The following is a 22,553-nucleotide window of genomic DNA, read 5'->3' as shown; positions in this document are numbered from 1 at the left end:
ACTCCTCCCTTAGCCACACCTCCCTTAGCCACACCTCCCGTAGGTTAATGAGTGGTGTTAACTGTCGTGTTAAATATTTTCCCCAAAATAAAGGTCGTAAATCTATGAATAAAGAAACATTAGATATTTTAGCTTTAAGAAACATTAAACAACACACATTACTGTAATGCCATTCTCCCACAGCGGTTTCAATTACGAGCCGCTCATTACATTTATCTGACCCTTTTATGCAAAATGACTTACACTTAAGACTGAACACAACTTGAGTAATTGAGGGTTAAGGGTCTTGTTCAAGGACCCAACCGTGGAAACCTGGCAGTGGTGGGGCTTGAACCAACAACCTTCTGATTACTAGTCCATTACCGTAACCACTGAGACACCAGTACCACTGTCATTAAGTTTAAGTAGCTAACGTTAACTAGATCAACTAACCTAGCTAGGTTAAGTTAACTCTTATCTTAGTTTTAGTTGTCCTGCTCCTAAACTGCAGTGCTGTCCTTACAGTCAGGGTGGGTTTGCTGAATGAAGGTTTCGTATGTGAAGTCATGTCATTTTCAGTAACAGCCAGGGTGGGTTTGCTGAATGAAGGTTTCGTATGTGAAGTCATGTCATTTTCAGTAACAGCCAGGGTGGGTTTGCTGAATGAAGGTTTCGTATGTGAAGTCATGTCATTTTCAGTAACAGTCAGGGTGGGTTTGCTGAATGAAGGTTTCGTATGTGAAGTCATGTCATTTTCAGTAACAGCCAGGGTGGGTTTGCTGAATGAAGGTTTCGTATGTGAAGTCATGTCATTTTCAGTAACAGTCAGGGTGGGTTTGCTGAATGAAGGTTTCGTATGTGAAGTCATGTCATTTTCAGTAACAACCAGGGTGGGTTTGCTGAATGAAGGTTTCATATGTGAAGTCATGTCATTTTCAGTAACAGCCAGGGTGGGTTTGCTTAAGTTAGAGCTCCAATCCTGCAGCTAATGAGGCTAAAATATCCTACTGAACTCCAATTACACTGACATGAAGCAGCTTCTGAACATTTCTGCCATCTGTAGGTTATCTACAGATCTTATAGCTTCTCAAATAAAACACGTCCATATGTACATACTGTTTGCATTAACACTACTTACAAATCCAGTAAACGTTAATGAAATCAGTAGGAAAAAGCCATACCATACAGACATAGCCGAAGTTCGCATTAATTGGCATTCATATTCATATATAAACTTAAACAAGCCTATATTCCTTTTCACAGAGATAACGGCTAAAGATCTTACCTTATATCTAGCGCTGTTGAATACCACGTCGTATGAATTCAAATATGTGGAAGAAGACCCCAAAGGCCTGTGTCCTGTGTCTACCCCAGCGCGGGTGAGGAGCCTCCTGCCTGACGGTGATACTGTCCAACTGGGTAGAATTTAGGAAGCTTTTCCATGTAGGTTAGTAGATTTTACTTAAAGGTTTGTGTTACATAATGGACAATGTTTAGTAATATTTAAAGGTTTACCTGAAGTATGTTTTTACTGCTAAAAAAATAGCTAAGAGGTGTGGATTATTCTTAAAATTACCCACTTCAGTGGATAACTTAATTATTTTCCATTATTGCTACACAATTCACTTGTATTATATTTACTGCCCCCAAAACATGTTACAGTGTTCTTGGGGTGTTCTTCTGAAGATGTTCTTCTGAAGGTGTTCTTCTGGGGGTGTTCTACTGGGGGTATTCTTCTGAAGGTGTTCTTCTAGGGGTTTTTGGTGTTCACTGTATTTCTCACCTCCACCCCTCTCTTTGTGCCCAGCCTGCTGGATTTCAAACCTGTGTAGTCACTCAGGAGTCTAAAATCCAGAACACTGGGATTAACTCCAAAAATAAACTTCAGGCAAGACTGCTAAAGAGATTTGGGCCCAAGCCAAGTGCACTGGAGAATTGAGAGGATATTCCAGTAGTAAAATAGCTCTGATTAAGCAGACCTCTGTATACATTTTACACATTTAGCAGACGCTCTTATCCAGAGACTTACAGTTTAAGTCACATTACAGAGGTAGGCGACTGTAGTGTTAGGAGTCTTGCCCAAGGACTCTTATTGGTGTGGAATAGAGCATTTGCCCATATGGCGTTTCAAACACTGGTCTCCCACAACAGAGTTACCCACTACACTATATTGACCACCATTTAAAGCTAACCACATTGTCAGTATTGATGAATGTTTGTTAATAGGACTGGTAAAGCCAACATAATAAATGAGATTTTACTATCAGTGTTAATATTTTGGGGGTATTTTTCAGATTAGTCTTATTCCTCAGATACAAAGGCCATACAGCTGTGTCACTGCTGACATTACAGTGAGTCCACGACTCTTGATCCATGCAAACAGTGCCTTTTTGAGACAGTACTAAATTCAGGCTTTTACAAGAAGGAGATTTATAGAAAAAGAATGTGACGTGATCCACAGAGGATATCCTTCTTTCTCAGTTTTCTCTGAATATAGCCTTTCATCTCTGTGTGGGGATTTACTGGTCCGAGGGCGAACTCTGTCCTCCTCGCTCCGGGCCAGTTTTCTGGCTTGAGAGAAAAGACTCTCTGTTTCAAATTGAAAGATGCATTTTTCAGTGCACAAGCAAAGCAAATGTTACAGCGCATTTTCCGTGCGACATCATTCACTCCAACCTGAGGCAGACAAACCCGAAGAACAGAGTGAATATCGAAGAAGCTTCTGCCCTCGCAAAGTGGAACAATGCCTTGCTGTAACGTCTCCTCCACGCACAGCCCAGCGAACGCCACGTACTCCGATGAAGACGTGTTATTAACTTTTTTCCCACAGAGAAAGTTTGTCTATGAGCTCAGACACACAAAAGATCATCTGAATCATGCAAGCATTGTTTCACAGCGGGTCTTCATGATGGCCGCTTCACACGAGACGCGGAGTGATTTCTCACTTTGGGAATTCAAAAAGTTCAGTCAATTGTTCACACTTTCATTTTTAATTATATTTAGTAGATGTTGGATCAAAATGTAACACAAAAGTATAAAACAAGATGCTTTTAAGGAGTCTTTGACAGCCCACTGATATCAAGTAACTGGTAGGAGAAACAGAGGTGTGGTCCAAAGCTTTGAAGCAGATGTTTTTCTGAGACTTTTCTCTCACATATAACTCAATGGGAATTCTCACAGGCGTGTGGATTACTGGTCCTCCGAGCCTGTTAGGAGTGTTGGGCAGGTGGTCACAAGGCTGGTAGCGCGGCCTCTTTCTGAGAACACCAGCATACAGCAGTCATCTCCAACTACAACTCTCTTAGCATCTCTCCTGAAAACGCAACATCAACTCCCTTCATCAGCCTCATGGCAACAGGGCTGTACATACCATGGACAAAAATGTGTGAGTGCAGAGGACAGAAGCCTTCATTGATCGGTGTGTTTTAGGAGGCGGCTGGGGTCCTCGGGCTCCGGGTCACTGTCTCTCATTCTGCTTAACTGACCATGGGGAGAGAGAGACAGACATTGCCTGACAGTTCACCATGGACTGTATCATGTGGAATCAGAGTGGCAAAAGACCTTTAACATTATTCTCCCATAACGCCTCACACCAAAACAAGCATAACCCACCCAGATGTACAGTAAGTCTTCTTTAACTGTAGTACTTCTAGAAAACACTTAATGAAACATCACTCAGTACATCTAGAAAGGAGTTAATTAATCATCACTTCTGTTTATGGTGCCTGATAAACACCAAACCCACACCAGCCAGTCTATGAATGTTTCTTTTGTCAGAAATTGTCCATAATCAAGAAGACAAGAGAATAGAGAGTTTACTCCTCTGAGCGTGAGGAACACATTGTTAGTACTGGATTCTTGCCTCGGCTTTGATAGTGTTTCTCAGTACTCTATGGACGAGAAAAGCCAGCGGTTATATCTGCACCCCTGCTCCCGCACGGCGAGCTTGTACCCACACATGCTTTGTTTACCTTCAAACATGAGGAGCAGAAGTCTGGCACCACTGGGAAAACAGACGCCTTTGGATGTGTGTGTGTCTGAGTGTGGGGAGGGGCGGGGTGCACAGAGCTTTCTGCTTCAGCACGCTGTGCTTGGCCTCCTTATCGCTGGGAAAACTCACTGGCCAAGGTCCTCCACACATCACACATGCCCTTGTGCTGAGGATGACGATGGAGTGTGACCCTCCAGCGTAAACAAAGTAGACGCTGGTGGCTTTTTGCTGGAGCAGAACTTTCAGCGAGACGTGTAGAGGCTAGCGAGGGGGAGCGGAGCAGGACTGGATCACGAGGGACTTCTCTGCTGCGTGTGTGAGATCTCGTATAATTAGAGGTTACTATTTTCTCTGCCCTGGAGGAGCACAAAACTGGCCATGCCAGGAAACTTCAGTCCTGAAAGGATTGTGGGTTATTACTATCAAGCCTAGATGGAAACTGAGAGGCTTAGTACATTCACTCTGAGCTGCTCTTTCAGCTGCAAACACAAGTTTTCATGGAACTCAAAAGTGTTCCTCAAAAGTTCCAACGTAACTTGAAAACTTCACTGCAGCCCCAACAACGGACTTTGGTAAGTGGAGTAGCAGCTTTTCTCCTGAGGGGAACATTTTGGGGGAAGCCCCCACGCCCTATAAAAAAGCCTGGCATGACATCAAAGCAGGGCCTGAGTCTGCTTCACTTCCTCTACCTCTCTCTCTCCCTCCATCCACCCATCTCTCTGCATGTCTACAGCAGAAAGAGGGTGGCTTTGTGTGCTTTAGGGCTTCTGGAATGTCCAAGATAAGTCAGCACACACGCGCACAGACACACACACACAGACACAGACACACACACACACACACACACACACACACACACACACACACACACACACACACACACACACACACAGTGACTTGTTAGATGCTAACTTGCTCACTGCAGCCAATATTGTAATGATTAACAAGCTGTACATATTGTGCAGTCCTAGAAAGTAGCTGTCAACTAGAATCAGCTCTGAGTGCTGTGAAGCAAAGGCACACACACGTGGCATTAACCACGGGCACCTGGGGCAGGTGAAGACGGACCAATACAGACATGAACACCACCAGTACAACACACTGGTGGGGACCTTCACCTCCCAGTACCCAAAACCAAGTGGAAAGTGATGTATGTGAACAGTAAATATTTGTGACGAGCAGACGTGTAAATATGGAAACAGGAAATACCGTGTGACGGAAAGTTGAGCACACGCTCCAGAAGACTTCCTGGGGACATTATTTTATTTCAAGGGGAAAATGACAAGTAATCATCAGTCAACATATAAAAAAACATCTGTGCCATCACAGGTACGGATGTGGTGGCTTAAAATAAATACTTTTAAAGAGCAAATAACACATACAGGATATGCAAACAAACAGAATCTCCAGAGAATATGAAACTCTAAGAGGGTCTAAAAGTTTTAAAGTACAGCATTCTACTCGTTACCTCAGAAATGTCGTAGAAAAAATGTTAAAGTACGCTGTAAAATACAGAATCTTGCAAAAAGTTCCCCCCCACATTTTCTTAAAGTTACTGTGGGAAATATTAGCTGGTATTATAATGCGATTAAATCAGGACTTTTCATGACGTGAAGGACAGCGTGCTTCCCCATGGCTTTATTAGTGCTCACATGTTCAGTTACGGAGAAACTCCTCCAGAGGTCGGCAGGGACGACCGGCAACCATACTGCACAAAGTTTGTCTTACTCAGCTGTGTGAGAACACTCCTCAAACCTGTGATGACACGCGTGTCTGCAAATATGGCTACCAGCGCCTGAGTAACTCAACCACGCTTCCAGCTGAGGACCACACCCCCTCCCCGGGACCAAACCCCCTCCTCATGACACTTTTTCAGCCTACATTTCTTTCACAGATACCGGAGTTTTGATTCCATGTGTTGGTTCACCAGCTATACTGTCCTCAGCACGCAGGTAACCTCACAAGATGGCAGTGACCTTCTCACGCGGAGTTTCACCAGCTCCGTACCCTTCACCCAGTGCTCCTCCTCCAGTAGCCGCTGACTGCTTGCGAACAGATTCTTACATCATCGCTTTCTCTCAGAAGATTGTGACTCTAGACAGAAGTGCCTCCGCCGCGTGGAGAGCTCGCCTGCCTCCACCGTGAGGAGATCTCCCCTGCCTCTGCCTCCACCATGTGGAGATCTCTCCTGAGCAGGCTTTTAACAAGGCATCACAGACATGCCACAGCCAGTTTGGCATACTGAGAGTGAGGTGCCCGAGCGGGCAACGTTTACTTCACAGCTGCTGTTATACGGGACAAACGAGTCCTGTTGACCATGTCACTGAGCTTCTGTTCAAGTACCATTCGAGGGGCAGAGTGTGTAAACAGAAAGCAAACATGTGTAAGTGTGTGTGAGTTCCTAGCCATCTTCTGTTCTGCGGCTCTGTTGTCGGAACCCCATTCCTTTGTTTCCAGAGTGTGAAGGCTACAAACATCTCCTCAAACATCTCCTTAAACTCCAACCCCTTCAACTAGCATCTGTCACAGAGTTGTCATAAATCACATTTTTTTAAAAACGCAACTTTAAATTAAATTAAAACTTTCTAGGCACTATTGAATGTCCAAAGGCTTTGATGCACATTGAGGAGAGAAAAAAATGCAAATCTGAAACAAGCATGTGACGATTTATGAAGCACAACACAGCGTGTGGCCTCGCAAACAACTGTGAGGAACACTAGATGGTCCTCCAAGTCTCTCTAGTCTGTGAAGGGAAACAAGTGTCATTAAGAGGCTGGTGAGTTGAAAGGTCTCTGTCTCAGGACAGGATCTTCTGTGGGATCTCTATGGAAGCCTTCAGGAAGATGGAGTTATCACGGATGTAGTTCCTCTTGCGGATCTCCTCGTGCGAGATAAACTTGGGGTAGCCAAATCCCAGCGTGCTCTCGTCCAGCGAGTTGCGGCTGCTGCAGGGTTTCTGGAAGTTCTTCCAGTTTGGGTCTGGGTTGAAGGTCTCGGTGATGTGCTGCGGCTTGGAGAGCGAAGGGTCACTCTGGTCCAGGATAGAGAAGGTCACCTTGTAGGAGAACGGCCACTCCAGCAGGTTGTCGTACTCGCCGGGAAGCACGCGGATGTAGATGGACAGGTGCGATCCCTCGCCGCTGCCGTTACCGTTGAGGAAGGCGGAAACCTGCAGCTTGTAGCCATAGCGATGCGTGTAGAAGGGCGGGCTGAAGAACTCGTGGTTGCTATGGAGCTTGGCCTCCTGGAGCTTGCGAGAGTAGTCACTGAGCTTCCAGATGAGCACGCCATCGTGGCTGACAGACAGCTCCTCCATCTCCCGGCGAAGCTCGGCCATCTCCTGACGCTGCCGTGCCACCAGGCTGCACATCATGGTCAGGTGGGACTTAGTGGTCTCCTCCAGGTGACGGCCAATCGCCAGCTTCGGGCACTGCAACCAGCAAGACATTTCATTGGAGCGCGTCTTGAGACGAATATCTGAGTGCGCTCAATGTGTTACTGCTGTTGGGCGTTGCTCTGCATGTATGCATTAGAACTCGTGAGTGCCCCTACTGCCTTCATTTCATTGGTGGGGGCGGGGCTAGAGCGCAATCACCTCACCAGTCTGAACACATGTAACCCATCGGCTCTCACCACCACAGCGCGAGTCTTTTTAGTTTTAATTAAAACTTCAGAAATAGAACAAAAGGTTCCATCAGATCAGAAGAGCATGGTTCTCATTAAAATACACCCAGGGGCCGCTGGGCTACACGCTGAAGACAGCTTTGTTTGGACATCACTTGTCTGTGGACTTTTAAAAACCAAAAAAAAATTCACTTTCATGTTATGCGGTGCAAAGGGGGAGGGGAGGAGGTGAGAGGAGATGAGAGATGAGGAGGTGTCGGGGAAGGGAGACTCACTCGGTGCTTGCAGCCAGCATCTTTAAATGGACAGAGCACAAGCGCACTGCTGCAGCTTTCCTTGACGTGGGTTGCCAGGTCCTCGCGGGCGATGTTGGGCGTGCCACACTGGTTGGGGCACTGCACGGGGAAGCGGGGGCAGTGGTACTGGTGATTCTGTGTGAGAGGGCAACAGGACGGAGGAGTTTGGTCACAGGTCTCTGAGGGAACATGGACATCATGTCCTTCACATGCTGCGCCAACACACACTGAGCCCTGTCCTGTAAACCTCACTGGCCAGCGTGGGGAATGCATCTAATTAAACATGTCAATTAGAATAAAGGTTCATTACATGGAAAGCCAAGTAGAGCCCAAAGTTATAATTGTACTGTAGCTCACACTATGGTATGAGAGAGTGTAAGAACGTGTTAGTGAAACTCCTGAATGAAGGCTTGCACTGAAAGATGAGGGAAAAGTGTGTGTGTGTGTGTGTGTGTATTTTCAGGGTTTAGTTTAGTTTATAAAAGCTCAGATCCCTCCTCCATTCACATGTTATAACACGAGAGCTTCTGTTACTGTGAGGCCTTGGGGGTGAAGAACCCGTTTGACCATTTCACTGCGCGTTATACTGTGTATGACTATGTATGTGATGAATAAACCGAACTTGAACTTGGATTAGCACCCCCTAGCTGACTAACTGCTGGCCGTTGGGCCGCTAGCTGACTGGTCGCTAGCTGATTGGCTGGTGGGGCAGGACGGACCTGGATGGTATCGTAGACGAACTCCTTGCCGCAGTACTTGCAGGGTTGTGTGCGTTTAGGGCACTCTGCCACAGCATGCTGTGCTAGGAGTCTCCGGATCATGCGTGCTCCACACTTGTTCTCGCAGTACACGCTCTCCTGGGGACAGATGCCCTGGTGGTTCTGGGACAGAGACAAGCCAAGGACACAAAAGAGCAGATGTTCATGTCTGTTAATGTGGGCACATTCTCTAAGCTTTCGGCAGAATAAAACATACCAATTGGTTGGTTACCAATCTGGTTCAACTTCCTAGTCTACACTTGCAACAAAAGCAACATCAAAGGACACATTAAATAACTCTTTTCTAAATTGTGGAATTTGTTCCAGCACATCAAAACAGGGGTGGGGGAGGGGCTTCTAAAAGACTGACAGCAGTGTGAGATATTAACCCCGAGTGCGCTGGAGCTCAAAGACTGTTTATGAGCAGTGAGCCAAACGAGTCCAGACCTACCTACAGCCTAAAAGCCAACAGCAAGGTCTCACCAGTCTGAGTGACAAAACAATAACAACCAATTTGGGCAGGGCTTACTGATGCCCCTGGGGCGGGGCTTACCTCGAAGGCTTCTCCTGTGAACTCGCTGCCGCAGAACTCGCACTTGACCTTGCGCTTGGGACAGTCATGCTGCAGGTGGTCAGGCAGGTCACGGCGGGTCAGCTTAGCGGCGCAGCGGTTTGGACAGGGGATCACGTTAAAGGCGCAGGTGGAGAAATGGCCCTGGGGAGGGGGAGAGGGAGAGAGAGAGGGATGAAGAGAGGGACAGAGAGAGAGAGAGAGAAACAGACAAACAGACAAAGAGAGGCAGAGAGAGAGAGAAAGAGAGAACATCAGCACACTGCCTTGGGCTGTAACGTGCACACTCACTCAGTTACGCTCGCAGGACAGACTGCCATGGATGGTACAGGGAAAAGCCAAGACCGGAATGGGAACAGAGAACATTTAGGAAGAGAAAACACAAAAATGAACAGAGACAAGGAAAAGTAGCAAGGTGAGAAGAGGGAGGAGTCAGCAGGGCTCATAAACTGACCTGCAGCTGTTTCATCTGGCCGGTCCACCGACAGCCTTCCTCACTGTGGATACAACGGATAGCCAGAGCCAGGATCTGCTGCTCCAGCTCAGGGTCAGGATAGATCTGGAGAACACAACCAGAGATTAACCACACACACACACACCTATACACACACAGCCAAGATCTGCTGCACCAGCTCAAGGTCAGGATAGATCTGGAGAACACGACCAGAGATTAACCACACACACACACACACAGCCAAGATCTGCTGCTCCAGCTCAGAGTCAGGATAGATCTGCAGAACACGACCAGAGATTAACCACACACACACACACACACACACAGCCACACACACACACACACACACACAGCCAAGATCTGCTGCTCCAGCTCAGGGTCAGGATAGATCTGCAGAACACGACCAGAGATTAACCACACCCACAGCCCCTATACACACACACACACACACACACACACACACACACATCCACACACACACACACACACACCTACACAGCCAAGATCTGCTGTTCCAGTTCAGGGTCAGGATAGATCTGCGGAACATGACCAGAGATTAACCACACACACACACCCACCCACCTATACACACACACACACACACCTACACACATATACCCACGCGCACACGTCTGTCACCGTGGAGTCCAATATAAACAGAGCAGAGGCGGAAGATCATTAGATGTGAATGGGCTGAACGGGGGAGGGGCACTTTATTTACACACTAGGGGAGACAGTCATGTGTAAATCAGCCAACCAATGAGGACACAGTCCTACCATTGTCCATCATTCATGAAAAACATCCCAGTATACACAGACCCACACAGCAGCAGATGCAGGAGGTTAATGTACAGACGAAATGTTTGTCACGTTGTTTGTTATATCTCCAACACACGCGTGGTACAAAGACTTCTCATTCAATTTATTTCTTAAAAATAAATTGGAGGATTTTGACAAGGCCACAATCTTTGCTTTAATGTTTTTCTATCAAAGTAAACAAGCTATCAAACAAAAAAATAAAGAATCAGACAAATAAGGAAGCAAGCAAAGTAAACAAGCAAACACTGCGGCCTTAGTGTTGAAACTCTCTACTGAGTCACGCTCTAAGTAAAATCCACATACCAAAATAAAAGTCCAGAGGGTAGAGTCAAGCCGTAGGGGAGAATATCCTCTAAAAGTACACATAAAAAAAAAGTACAATAACAAGCTTTAAAATACGAGCTTGTGTGTGTGTGTGTGGTGGGGGAACAGAGCTCAAACACCCAGAGGTCTGATGTGTGTTCCTGAAGTAGTTAGCTCACACTCCTCCACCCCTCTGTGGCTCTGGAACTCAAGAGGTGGGAGGTCGTGCAGTCTGGTGCACGAGGTGTGTACAACGGCTACAACCACACTGTTTACTATAGAGAGAAAGTACACCTACCTAGAATGCCATGAACAACTCGAAAACCATCTGAGACGGGGCTCACATGAGCAGGTGTACACACACACACACACATGCACATGCGCGCGCACACACGCACAAGCCTTCAAGAGACTGACCTCAGCAACAGTGGAGTACCTGCTCGAAACCCTCAGGAACACACACAGCGGGTCCCACCTACTCTCCACATCTAGACACACACTTGAGCAAGTGACTAAGTGGATCCCTGGAGACTAAGCTAAGCAAGCTCTTGGCACAAAACAGCTGCATCTAAGAATATTTCACGATAAGAATATCGTGACTACTGCCTGGCATACTGTTAAACTCTGTGGAAACCAGTGGATGTTGTTAAACTCAAAGAGGGACCGTGAGGGAGAAGTGACGTGGTTTCTGAGGAGAGACCTCCGCCCAGCCCTGAGGGAGGGGCTGGGACTCACACAGAGACTCTAATTAAGGAGACTGGGTGGAATCCTTCTCCTCAGAGGGGTACAGGGCAAGATGATTGCAAATAGAAGGTTGTAATTTCCTCCCAGAAATAGTTTGGGAGAAGCGAGGATTTTGGGATGTTATTGTGTGGATACTCTTTAGATAAGTCTACCAGAAATAGTTTGCGAATCAGCTTGGTGGTTCAATGAGATTCCCCATGATGCTATATTCAGAGCTGCTGCACTTCTCTTCCCATCATCATCACCACGCCAACCAAACAAAGGGAGAAATTCTTATTGTCTCCCGCACACGCACAGATGCTCCATATCTGGAGGACGGCAGGTCTTCTTCTAGCAGATGTGAACCGAGATGGAGGAAAACTGAGATGACTCCCATCTTCCTAGTCCTGTCCACCTACACTTCCTACCTCTGCACTCCTCCACAGCCAACATTCCCAGATCCCACGGCCAAGATTCCGAGGTTCCATGGCCAAGATTCCCAGCATAGTCAGATGTCTGTGGTTGTTGGTTAGTTTAATTTGTGAGATGTGGGGTAGGTATGGGTGTGGATGGGGGCACAGCTCGCCGCGACCTCCCAAGTGTGTCTGTGAATGAGGCCCCTTTGTCTCAGAGCTCATGAGATTATAGGGACATGGGAATAACTCCAGAACCAGGAGCAGAACCAGGCCTCTGGGTTCAGCCTGAACTAGTGCTCGAGGGCCTGATGCAATAGAGGGAGGTGGAGGGCCGTTACCTTGGCGTAGTCCAGTGGGAGCTGGTCTTCAGGACACTTGAAGACCCCCTCACTGCAAACAGAAGCAAAGCAGATGTGTTAACGCAATGTGAACTACAGTGTGTTTAACGCCGTGTGAACTAGTGTGTGTTTAACCCCGTGTGAAATAGTGTGTGTTTAATGCTGTATGAGCTAGTGTGTGTTTAACCCCGTGTGAACTAGTGTGTGTTTAATGCTGTATGAGCTAGTGTGTGTTTAATGCTGTATGAGCTAGTGTGTGTTTAACCCCGTGTGAACTAGTGTGTGTTTAACCCCGTGTGAACTAGTGTGTGTTTAACCCCGTGTGAACTAGTGTGTTTAACCCCGTGTGAACTACAGTGCGTTTAACTCCGTGTGAACTACAGTGTGTTTAACCCCGTGTGAACTAGTGTGCGTTTAATCCCGTGTGAACTAGTGTGTTTAATCCCGTGTGAACTATAGTGTTTAACCCCATGTGAACTAGTGTGCGTTTAATGCCATGTGAACTGCAGTGCAGAACACTGATCAGTTACAAATGAGCCATTTCACGATCACCACCCAGCTCACGCGCGCACACACACACACACACACACACACACACACACACACACACACACACACGACTCTACATACAGACCAGTTTACAAGGCTTTTATTTTGACACAAGGACATGTGTGATGAGAGCGACCACAACAGGCCTGTCAAAACCAGATGAGTGGAGAGCCGAGTAATGAAACAGTGGGGGGGTGTTGCAGTCTCGGCACTGCCCGCCTGTCAGCCGAGGCCTAACCCCGCCAACATCCCAATCATCTCTGTCTCCATGTCCCGTGAGGATCTTACCACAGAGCTAAAAACAGCCGGGCCTCCACCCAGCCGGGCCTCCACCCAGCCGGCCAGTCGAGCACAGAGCTTCTTATTGTGCTCGGGTTCATATTTCCTCGTTGTCTTTTCCAGTGATGTGGTACGAATAAGATCTTGAGCTGCCATGAGTAGGTGCAGGATGAAGCAGGCAGGGGGTGGGGCAGGGGGCGTGGCAGAGGGCTGGACCAGCACCCAGCTGGAGGAAGATCAGTTACTTATTTGCTTGTTCACAGGGTGGAGAGACTAGATTAGGGAGAGACGACCATTCTTTTTAAATAGCTCTTCATAACACACACACACACACACACACACACACAGAGAGAGAGAGAGAGAGAGAGAGAGAGAGCACGAGAGAGAGAGAGAAAAGTCAGACACAGGGGGAGAGAGAGAGAGAGAGATAGTGCAGTTCGGGAGAAACAAACAGAACAGCACTTTCTCTGTTCACGCACAAAATATGCACACCTCATACAAGACTTCAGACATATAGATCTACACTTCTTTTATGAACATAAAAATATAGGACAAATTTCTGAATGTGTTAAAATATCAGTTTATAACCGTCACACTGAGAAAATAAACCATATCTTAATTCAGCCCCATGTATATGTAATATTTATTTAAGTGTATTTGTTTGTCAGCACATACATGTGTTAAAGTATGTGTGTGAATGTGTGCGTACGTTTGCTAGTGTGTGGGCGTGTGTACAGTAGGTGTATATAAAGCTTCATTATATACATTTATTTCTTTTTGTGCCTTTTGTTCAACAATTTTATCACTTTTAATGTAAATAATTCTGTTAATTGCTTTGGCAACAGTTATTAATTACAATTCATGCAAATAAAGCAATTTGAATTTAAGAGAGACAGAGAGAGAGAGGGAGGGGGAGAGAGAGAGAGAGGGAGAGATTTGTGGTGAATTTTGAGGGGTGAAGCAGCTCATTAGTGAAGCTGCCCTCTGCAACTCACCATAAAATATTCACTCTGGTAAATAATGGAAGTGACAGTAGATATCAGTAATAGGAGAGGTGTGTGTGTGTGTGCGCATGCGCGCGCGCGTGTGTGTGTGTGTGTGTGTGTGTGTGTGTGTGTGTGTGTGTGTGTGTGTGTGTGTGTGTGTGTGGTATATTGTATAACATTCTCTTAAAATAAAAACCTAACAAAGAACCTGTCTGGGGAACAGATCCCTCAAGCTGAGGCAGGAGTCACTCCCGACACAGAGAGCCATTCCAACACCAGAAGGACAAAGTAGGAAAGAGCAGTGTTGTTTCAGCACCAGGAGACACAAAACACTGCTGTGTGAATGTCTAAAAACAGAAATACCGCGTCTCAGAGCAGGGCCTAAACCGTCCATTAATCCACATCTCAGGAAAACACGCAAGGAATGTCCGATGAATATCCTTTAATCTGCAGCTCGGTTAAACAGACCCTAGTTTGAGCTGTAGCGAGCAAGACGGTGGACACAGTGGCCCCACAGAGTCCGAGGGCCCTAATCTGGAGGAACTATAAAGTCACCCTGTGGTGCTGCAGGCTTAACCCCGCCCCCCTCGGTACACCACATTAGGGTCAGCGTGTCAGCAGGGTACCATGCAACAAATTAAAAACCACATTTTTGGGGGATCAATCAATCAATCAGTCCCTCTCCAGATGCTCACTCGAAACCATGGAACAGGACAAAACAGTTCATATTCCATCAGAGTCCTTGCACTCAGGCTGCTCCCCTAACGTTGCTGTACCAAGGCAAGACAGGAAGCCGGGGGTCGGGAGTCAGGGGTTAGGGGTCAAATGAGCACCTCATAAGCTTAAAGGCTAATGCCGCTAAATGAGCTGGAGGAGATGCAGAGAGACTGGCCAGACACTGTCAGAACAATCTGCCCCAGGAAGGGTGAGAGGAAACCAATTTGCCCCAGGAAGGGTAAGGGGAAGCCAATCTGCCCCAGGAAGCTTCGTCGCTGTTTTGTGCCCCAGAGATGAGCAGCCCCGTGATGGGGGCTGGACTTCCATCAGAAAAAAGAGGCCAGGGAGGCCTGTTCCTGCAGCCTGGACGTGTGCCGTGTGGTCGAGACTGGCAGTCCTGCACATGGGCGTCTTTGGAATTTCTTCCACTTCAGCACAAGTGAGCACAGCGTTCCTAGTGCCTGTGGCAAGCTTCACTGTGAGATCTGTACCCTTGAAAAAGACTAAAATACTTCAGCTCACACAGCAAGTTTTCAGCAGTTACTGGGAGCCACAATTACCAGCAGCAACGCACAGCTAACGGGACCCAAGATGGCAGCGTCAATCCAGCGCTGGCACTTCAAGAGCAGGACTTATGGGTCACTGGTCCTCCAGGTGGCTACGTACATTTGTCATGCCCAACCCTGCTACTACAGCAACTGCTGTTTGACCTCCGCCTCTCATGAGGTCCAGTGCATCACCATATGACCTTTACCAAACGCAATGTAGCTAGGAGACAATGGAATTACATGTCCACCGGTAACCAAGCCAGCTAGCAGCACCAGACCAGAGTTTTAAGGGCACAGATCCAGGATGCAGAGTTGGTCTGTACTGCAAAACAGACCTTCCTGCTCTCAAACTTCCCTGTGTGCCCTGACATAACCCCACCCCCAGCCCATCAAACCCCACCCCAGCCCACTACACCCCACCTACAACCCACCAATCTGCACCTCCACCCCCCCTCCCTCGCCACAGCTGAAGGGCGGTCTTATTTGTGCTCTCGTTGCCGTGTGCTGGTTAACTGCACTGCAGACAGCACTATTCAGAAGAGACGGACAGGGAGTTAATCGAGGACCTCCAGAGCTGCCAGTAACTACAGTGTCCATTATTATGCATGTAGGAATGTAGACTAGTATCTTGGGTGGAAGTGCTTGGGTGTCTGCCAACGAGCCTTTCTGCTCGTCCCAACTCTAGTACAGCCTCCGTTCCAGCTAGTCTCAGTCTCCCATGTCCCACTGCAGCTCTCTCAGTGCAGGGAGGACACAGAAATCCCATTTTATCACTGGTGGCCTTTCTTTAATCCCTCAAATCTAGCTGTGTGTGTGTGTGTGTGTGTGTGTGAGAAAAGAGAGAGAGCACAAAAGTGAGTGAGTGAGCAAGACAGACATTGTCGGGCATGTACTGAACACACTATGCGACGTGACAGCCATGTCTCCATGTCTTAAGACGGTCTAATAGTGTCTGACCAACAAACTGAAGTTTGGAGAACATACTGTATATAAGGAGGACGTCTTCCTTTTAGTATATGTTCATACACACACACGCTTCCAGAATCTGTAATGACAACAACCTGACTGCGATTTGACTCGACTGTCCAGTTGGAGGGACAGGCGTTTGGATCTCCTGTTTCCTGTTTGCCTCGTGTGACTAACATCCACTATGCTTGAATTCAGGTCAGAGTTGATTACATTTTCAGACATTAACAAAACCTTTCTACTCCGGTCCGGTCCGGTCTGGTATGGTCTGGTCCGATATGGTCTGGTATGGTCTGGTCTGGTCCGGTCCGGTCCGGTATGGTCCGGTCCGGTCTGGTCCGGTCCGGTATGGTCCGGATATCCTCCCCATTTCTCTCCCTTTTGTCCATCACAACAAACCTTCTCTGCCAGGACGTGTTACCAACACAGCAGTATAACAACATGGCAGCTTCACAAGGAGACAGGCCTTAAAACTCCTGGGCTGTGAGGAGGTGCATGGGAGGAGGTATGGGTGGAGGTGCATGGGTGGAGGGAGAGCGACCCGATTACTCACAGGACCCGTGCCAGTTCCTGTCAAAACACTGTGTGATGCACGCGCCACGTGCCGTGCCGGTCACGCGGGTTCGCGCTGACACAGAGCTCCTCAACTCCCCGACTGCTGTGAGCACACTCTGTGCTGACATTCTGGAGCACAAACCATCTGTGAGCACTGCCCCTCCATACGAAAAGGTTAGAGAAACATCAGAGCGTTCACTGACGTGCGCCTCCACAGACGGGATCTGTTCTGCAGAGTCAGGCTCAAACACTCCTCTGACATGAAATCCTAACTGACTATTGGAAGGTTATTTAAGGTCAACCCCACCCATGTAAAATGTTCATAAGACTTTTCAGGATCACGGATGAAAGCAGAACTGCTACTGGACCAGTAAGTCGCATCAGCCTTAAACTTTGACTGCCTTTCTACTGGAGGCCACCAGTGGAACACCATCAATAAAATGCTACAAACCCCCCCACTGAGCTCCAGCCCGCGGCTCAAACACAGTCCTCCCCATCCAGCACAATCCCCCTGTGTCAGAACATTTAAATCAGGGGCCACTGGAGAGCGCACACCTCGGACATTCGGTTCAGACCTCGATCCAGGTCCATTCTCTGGAGAACTCTGGCGTTAAGCAGGTGAGAAACCATATCAATGGTATGAGCGTCTTTGTCCTGCTGACACATGGCTGCTAACTAGGGACGGCCCTCCATGCAGATGCGAGAGGGGTGTGGAGATACTCGAGACATGGGGGATGGGGTGGTGGAGACGCTGGTCTCTGCGGAGGTGTCAAAAGGGCATGTTATGTCATCGCAGGTGTCAAAGGTCGCAGCTCCTGTGTTCTTCCCACTTTCTCGACACTCCTCAGTCCTTCCCAACCTCTACCACATTCCTGACATTTTGTCGTTTCCTCACACACGCGGTGACACAATCACACACAGATGTAGGTTAATGGTAAACTATTTCTTCTCTCTTTTAATTAGACATGGCGAGTCTAAGTTTAGCACTAAGTGCAGAGAGGGCAGCCCAAAGTCCTCCTTATATATCCCAAGACTAGAAGAACCCAGAGCTGCTTGTCTAGAATACTCCAAACTCTTTTCTAGAACTTTCTGAACCCTTCGCTGAACTCTACATGGATCAGAACGAACCTTCTCACCTGTACCTAGCTTTTAAAAACTTTCTCAAATACGACAACCTGCCAAAAGGCCCTTATTCCACTGTGATGGAGGATGTGGTGCAGTGATGCTCAACCCTCATCAGCAAGGCTAACCCAAGCCCACTGCTGACCTCACATCCTCCAGCGTCATGTTCTGATGATCTCAAGAGGTTCGAAACTCAAACTCTTACAGTGTTTGTATAATTGTGTTGTTGACCAGATGAATTCCAGCACTAGTAGCGTAATGTCATTCACGCCTTCCACTCATGCCCTGCTACTGAGCGTGTGTAGTCAATATTTCTGTGGTGCCAGGCTGGTGTTTGGAGCACTGACTCACATTCACTGCCTGTCTTCACCACGTGCCTACACCCGCCAACAGTTTGTTACAAACATGCCCAGTGTACAGTCAAACGTTTTAAAGAAAAAGGTGTAAGTGCAAGATATAAAAGTAAATGTTGTGATCAACCGTCTTACTTTATTATATAGTTTAATTATGCATAATAATAAAAATATGTAAAAAACAGTGTTCACAAAAGCCACCAAACATTTCACAAACACAGGTAACATTATACTAATGTTCCCCTCTTCTCTCGTCTGTTTGAACACACTACCCAACGGCAAGGTCAAAGTTCTTACAAAACACTGGTAGGTTCAGAACAAGCCTAACAAGGCCCATCCCACTGGGTGAGTGGAACACTAGCCCAGAGCCGGCCCACGGGAAGACTGGGCTCTCTAACCCAGTACCAGTCTGGCCATAACTTGGCTCCCAGATGGTGGAACGAAACTTCCCGAGCTGTCTGGACAGCAGAGTCCCTTACAGTCTTCAAACGCAGACTGAAGACCCACCTATTGGTGGAATATTTAAATGACGACTCACCCTGCTCTTATGTTGACTAACTCTAGTACTTATTGTTTATTACACTGACTGATGTCTGTTACAGAGCTTATATGTCTTTTGCACTTCTAGTCATCAGCAGCGATCCCTGTACCTCTACAGTATTCTAGTTCATTGGTATATTGGACTGTAACCTACTGTACTGTACTAGGATATGTTCTATGAGGAAATAACAAAGCACTTTTGTAAGTCGCTCTGGATAAGAGCGTCTGCTAAATGTAGAAAATGTAAATGAAACGTAAATGTAAATAAATGACATGTCCGCATTCTTCTCTAAACGCTGTGGACACAGCACAGTAGGGGGTGTGAGGAGTGAGGCGGGGGTGTGAGGAGTGCTCACTCAGGTGTTGGCTTGAAGGTTCCATCCAATCCCGGTGGAGATGGGAAAGACGCCACGCCCTCATACGCATTTTAGCCTTCTGTTGCATCCTTATATAATCCCACATAATCCTTCCCAACCCTTACTGTTCCACGACTCCAGCGTCATCCCTCGAACAGGTGAGCTGGACTCAGACAGACGGGCGGACGTGAGGACCACGCTGGGCTTGGATCTGCAGATCTTCACTGCCGCTGAGTCAGACTGACTGAAACTTGTTTGAAAGTGTGGCACTTCTCGGGGGAAGTTGGTGACGGCGCCCTACGCTCTCTGCAGAGTAACTGATGGACTGAGTCACAGCTGCACGCCATGACTCACCTCCACCGTCCTGACAAACCTCCCAAACTTTCCTCTGTTCTTGCTCCTGGAGTGTCTTCTCTCTCTCCCTTCCTCCCTCCCTCTGTTTTGCGCTCTCTTTCTCTCATGCCTTAAAATCAAAGCTTCTTTAAACACTTTAGCAAGTCACTTCCCTCCGAGTGACTTCAAAGCAGAAGAGAGAGATTATGCAATTTAAATGTTTCTTCTGACTCAACTGCAAGTCCATAGATCAGAGAGGAAGAGAGATGAGAGACAGAGGGAGAGAGAGAGAGAGAGAGAGAGAGAGAGAGATGCAGTGGAAAGAGAAGAGAGGGAATTCATCATTTGTTTGTCAGCAGACTCATTCATCTCTTCACCTAGCTCCTGATTGGCTGGGACCACTACTTTGGTGGCCATGGCAACATGGGAAGGTGATGTTCTTTGTGTCACAGAGAGGGGAGAGACAGCTTAGTCCCTGTCCACTCCGCCAGGCCGAGGCAGGAGTTCGTAGTGAGACACAACCACCTGTGTGGACTCGTCTGTGTCAAACCGTGATGTCAGGAACACACGACTGTCAGTGTGCACAGTGGCAGGAGTGAGGAGTGCAGGGACTGGTGTCTGATCACTAGTGAACCACATAGCACAGACCTGGCAGACGTATGAAGGACGGCCAACACTCCTCGGATAAGGAGCAGGAGGCAGGAAGCATCTCCTCCCCTCCTCACAGAATGAATAGGCTGACTGTGTGGACAGAGGGCAGGGCCTGGTGAGAAGGCGGAGCCTGGGAGGCTAAACAGAGCAGTTGTGTGGAGGGGGCAGAGACCCACTTGGCCTGCAAGGAAGACATCACAAACGGCTCTTTCATGCTTACCAGGGGGACAGAACCGAGGTGTGGACATGGAGTCCCACCGCCTTAACCATAAACACTGCCAATAATGCTGGATGTGTGCGTGTGTGTGTGGGGGTGTGTGTGTGAGGGAGGGGGCCCAAGCAAGAGGCTGAACTCCTCCACAGACACCTGTTGCAGCCCACAAGAGGGCCTTTTCACGAAGACAGGTGCCCCAGAACCGGAGATGCCCCCCAGATGCCCCTTTCCCCGATCTCCCCTCCGCCAGCTGCCTCCCTCCCGGATTCGGCACACACATTCCCGACATGCCCGCCTGTCAGCTGCGCAACGTGAGCCCTTTCACACTAGCAGGCACTTAGCAAGCACCGCCTAGACGCTCTCCCACGCAGTACTGAGGCTCCGAGACGCTGCACACTCCTGCGCAGACTCGCTGTAGGGCAGGTGAGGACCTGGAACTGACCTCAGATCAGATACCACGCTGGGCTGTCGGGTGCTCTTAACCCCTCCCACTCCAGTCTGCTCACGGCTCTTGGAAGTGGAGTGTGTGTGACGACCACTGGAACACACATCTGAAGCACTCTCAGGTGCTTATCAAACTCCAGAAGCACGTGGTCCAGGATTAGCAGAAAAACAACTGCAGTGCAGAGATACGGAACACGAGCGCAGGACTAAAAGTAAACAAACGATCTTTGCCGTACCAGAGAAGTGTTATCGCACAGACGCTTGCACACAAACTGTAACAGGTTTGTCAGTACTGCGGTTGTGGTGTGTTGTGCGGTGTTTGTGAGGTGGTGTTTGCGCAGTGTTGTGTGGTCACACGAGCTGCTGTGCTGTGCATACAGGCGGGAGTGTGGCGCCCCTGCTGACCAGGTTCAGAGAGGATCTCTGCCAGGCGTCTCCGAGACACAACGGTAGTTTGTTGCATAGCTCAAATACCTCACCCTGCACCTCCTCCTGCGAGAGGGGAGTGCGTTTGGTCTTCATGGGCTGTGAACATGCCCGAGCATGTTGGAAATCTCCCAGAGTGCCTCGTGTGTGTCGGCTCTCTCCAGCCCAGGCCGTGCGACTCCGTGCCTGTTCACCAGAGGAATGCGGCCACACACTCGACGGCGCGGTCAGTTGTGTGAAGAGCTTCCTGCCTTGTGCTGTCGCCAACACCCTCAGTCCTTGTTAATAACAAAGAAACGTCTAAACCGGCTTCGCTGTGAGCGTGAGACTAGCAGGCAGTAATGGCCCCGCCCACCCCTAACCCTGCAGCTGCAGGAATACAACACCCAACTTTCGCTCGCCGTTCGTCCTCGCAGCTGGACTTGGGGCTCGGGTTACCCCTCCACTCCTACACCCCCCCCCCCACTCTGCTATTTCCTCCCACCCTCCGGATCACTCAAAACAACAAGGGTCTATAGAGGAAAACTACCACATGCAAGGAATGTTGTCCACGTTTCACACACACTCAACTGCAGGAAGGCCTTATATTTTGCAGCTGTGTGCAGCTGAGGTTAAGTCATTTTGGCAGGTCTTTTGCAAATAAATGCTCATTTTTGTTAATTTTCTCAATATGCCATCATGTTTCCTCTTCAAAGAATTCCATATATTGGCATTTTTTAAACTGGAAAATTCCACCAAAAGTCAGATTACTTGAGCATTCAGACACAAACAGATAGATCTGTCTTTAAGATGTGATCTGTGCCAACTCCATACACACGCGCACCATTCTTCACCGGATGCTGTGCATGTGAACGGGGCCATTCAGATCCCGCGGGTGCTCAGGCATGGTTGGCCCACCAGCCCCCGGTGGGGCCCACTGCCAGGGTGCCACCTGTGAGGCTGTGGGTGTAGAAATATCTCCCCAAGCTCCACCTCCTCCTCCACTTGGCTCCAGCACCACGCTGGCCACAGCCGTGCTAACGCGGCTCATTCATCCGCTCGCTGTCTATCTGGGCAAAGAGTCCATTCTGCTCCTCTCGGAAAATAAGACTTCAACACACAGAGGTCAGTTCAGTGAGGCCTTCGGGAGGCCGCTGCTTCTGCAGGTGGCCAGAACAAGGGTCAAGTCATCCTCTGCTTCCTCATCCTCATCCTCACTATTTTGCGTCCTTCTTCCGCTGTGTTCTACACACACAGCAGGGA

At 48.3% G+C, this 22,553-nt stretch overlaps 1 protein-coding gene across 3 annotated transcripts in view; it reads right to left on the bottom strand.

The window, feature by feature from the left end:
• Positions 1-5,215: 5,215 nt before the first annotated feature.
• traf4a (tnf receptor-associated factor 4a) overlaps positions 5,216-22,553 on the bottom strand; it is a 20,628-nt gene continuing 3,290 nt past the window's right edge. The window contains exons 1-7 of one of the 3 annotated variants that reach the window (XM_081699737.1): positions 13,110-15,570; positions 12,273-12,324; positions 9,674-9,778; positions 9,202-9,363; positions 8,610-8,771; positions 7,870-8,025; positions 5,216-7,400 (exon numbers count right to left, since the gene is read on the bottom strand). In XM_081699737.1, coding sequence (XP_081555863.1) covers positions 6,768-7,400; positions 7,870-8,025; positions 8,610-8,771; positions 9,202-9,363; positions 9,674-9,778; positions 12,273-12,324; positions 13,110-13,201 — 1,362 coding nt within the window. In that variant the 5' untranslated portion in view covers positions 13,202-15,570 and the 3' untranslated portion in view covers positions 5,216-6,767. The other 2 variants (XM_027026410.3, XM_081699738.1) reach the window with 2 other exon arrangements.

Source organism: Electrophorus electricus, chromosome 17 (assembly GCF_041902795.1).
Source record: "Electrophorus electricus isolate QZ-2024a chromosome 17, ASM4190279v1, whole genome shotgun sequence".
Taxonomy (NCBI): Eukaryota; Metazoa; Chordata; class Actinopteri; order Gymnotiformes; family Gymnotidae; genus Electrophorus; species Electrophorus electricus.
The sequence above is the reverse complement of the archived record's forward strand: the minus strand, read 5'-3'. Positions and strand labels throughout refer to the sequence as shown.